This window comes from Pyrgilauda ruficollis, unplaced genomic scaffold, assembly GCF_017590135.1.
Source record: "Pyrgilauda ruficollis isolate IOZ18807 unplaced genomic scaffold, ASM1759013v1 scaffold14660, whole genome shotgun sequence".
NCBI classification, from domain to species: Eukaryota; Metazoa; Chordata; class Aves; order Passeriformes; family Passeridae; genus Pyrgilauda; species Pyrgilauda ruficollis.
The window spans coordinates 1-430 of NW_024513278.1; the positions used below are offsets into that span (position 1 = coordinate 1).

General features: G+C 60.2%; 1 protein-coding gene across 1 annotated transcript; it reads left to right on the forward strand.

Moving 5' to 3' along the window:
- Positions 1-93: 93 nt before the first annotated feature.
- Positions 94-349, forward strand: LOC121349862 (acrosin-like; the record flags this gene model as incomplete). Its single annotated transcript, XM_041460647.1, has 1 exon — positions 94-349. A coding segment is annotated over exon 1 (256 nt), but the record flags the coding sequence as incomplete, so codon positions are not given.
- Positions 350-430: the final 81 nt, after the last annotated feature.

Here is a 430-nt window from a genome sequence, read left to right on the forward strand (position 1 = left end):
GGATTACAAAGAGATGAAAAATACAAATAAAGCATCAGCAGCACACGGCTCTGCTCCCTCTCAGCCCTCTCTCTGCCTCGCAGGAACGTCACCATGTGGCGTGTGCTGATCGGGGCCACCCAGCTGACCCATCTGGGCCCCGAGGCCCAGGTGCGCCACGTCAAGCGGCTGCTGGCCCACCAGGAGTACACGGCTGACTCCCAGCAGAATGACATTGCCCTGCTGGAGCTGGACGAGCCCGTGGAGTGCAGTGACTACGTGCAGCTTGCCTGCGTGCCCAACGCCTCGCTCACGGTGTCAGAGCTGAAAACCTGCTACATTGCTGGCTGGGGTTCTGCCAGTGCAAAAGGTGAGCGCCCAAAAAGGGCCCTGAGGGTGAGCTGGGTGCACTGGAGGAATGGGCTGAGCTTCCTGACAGCAGAGACCAAAG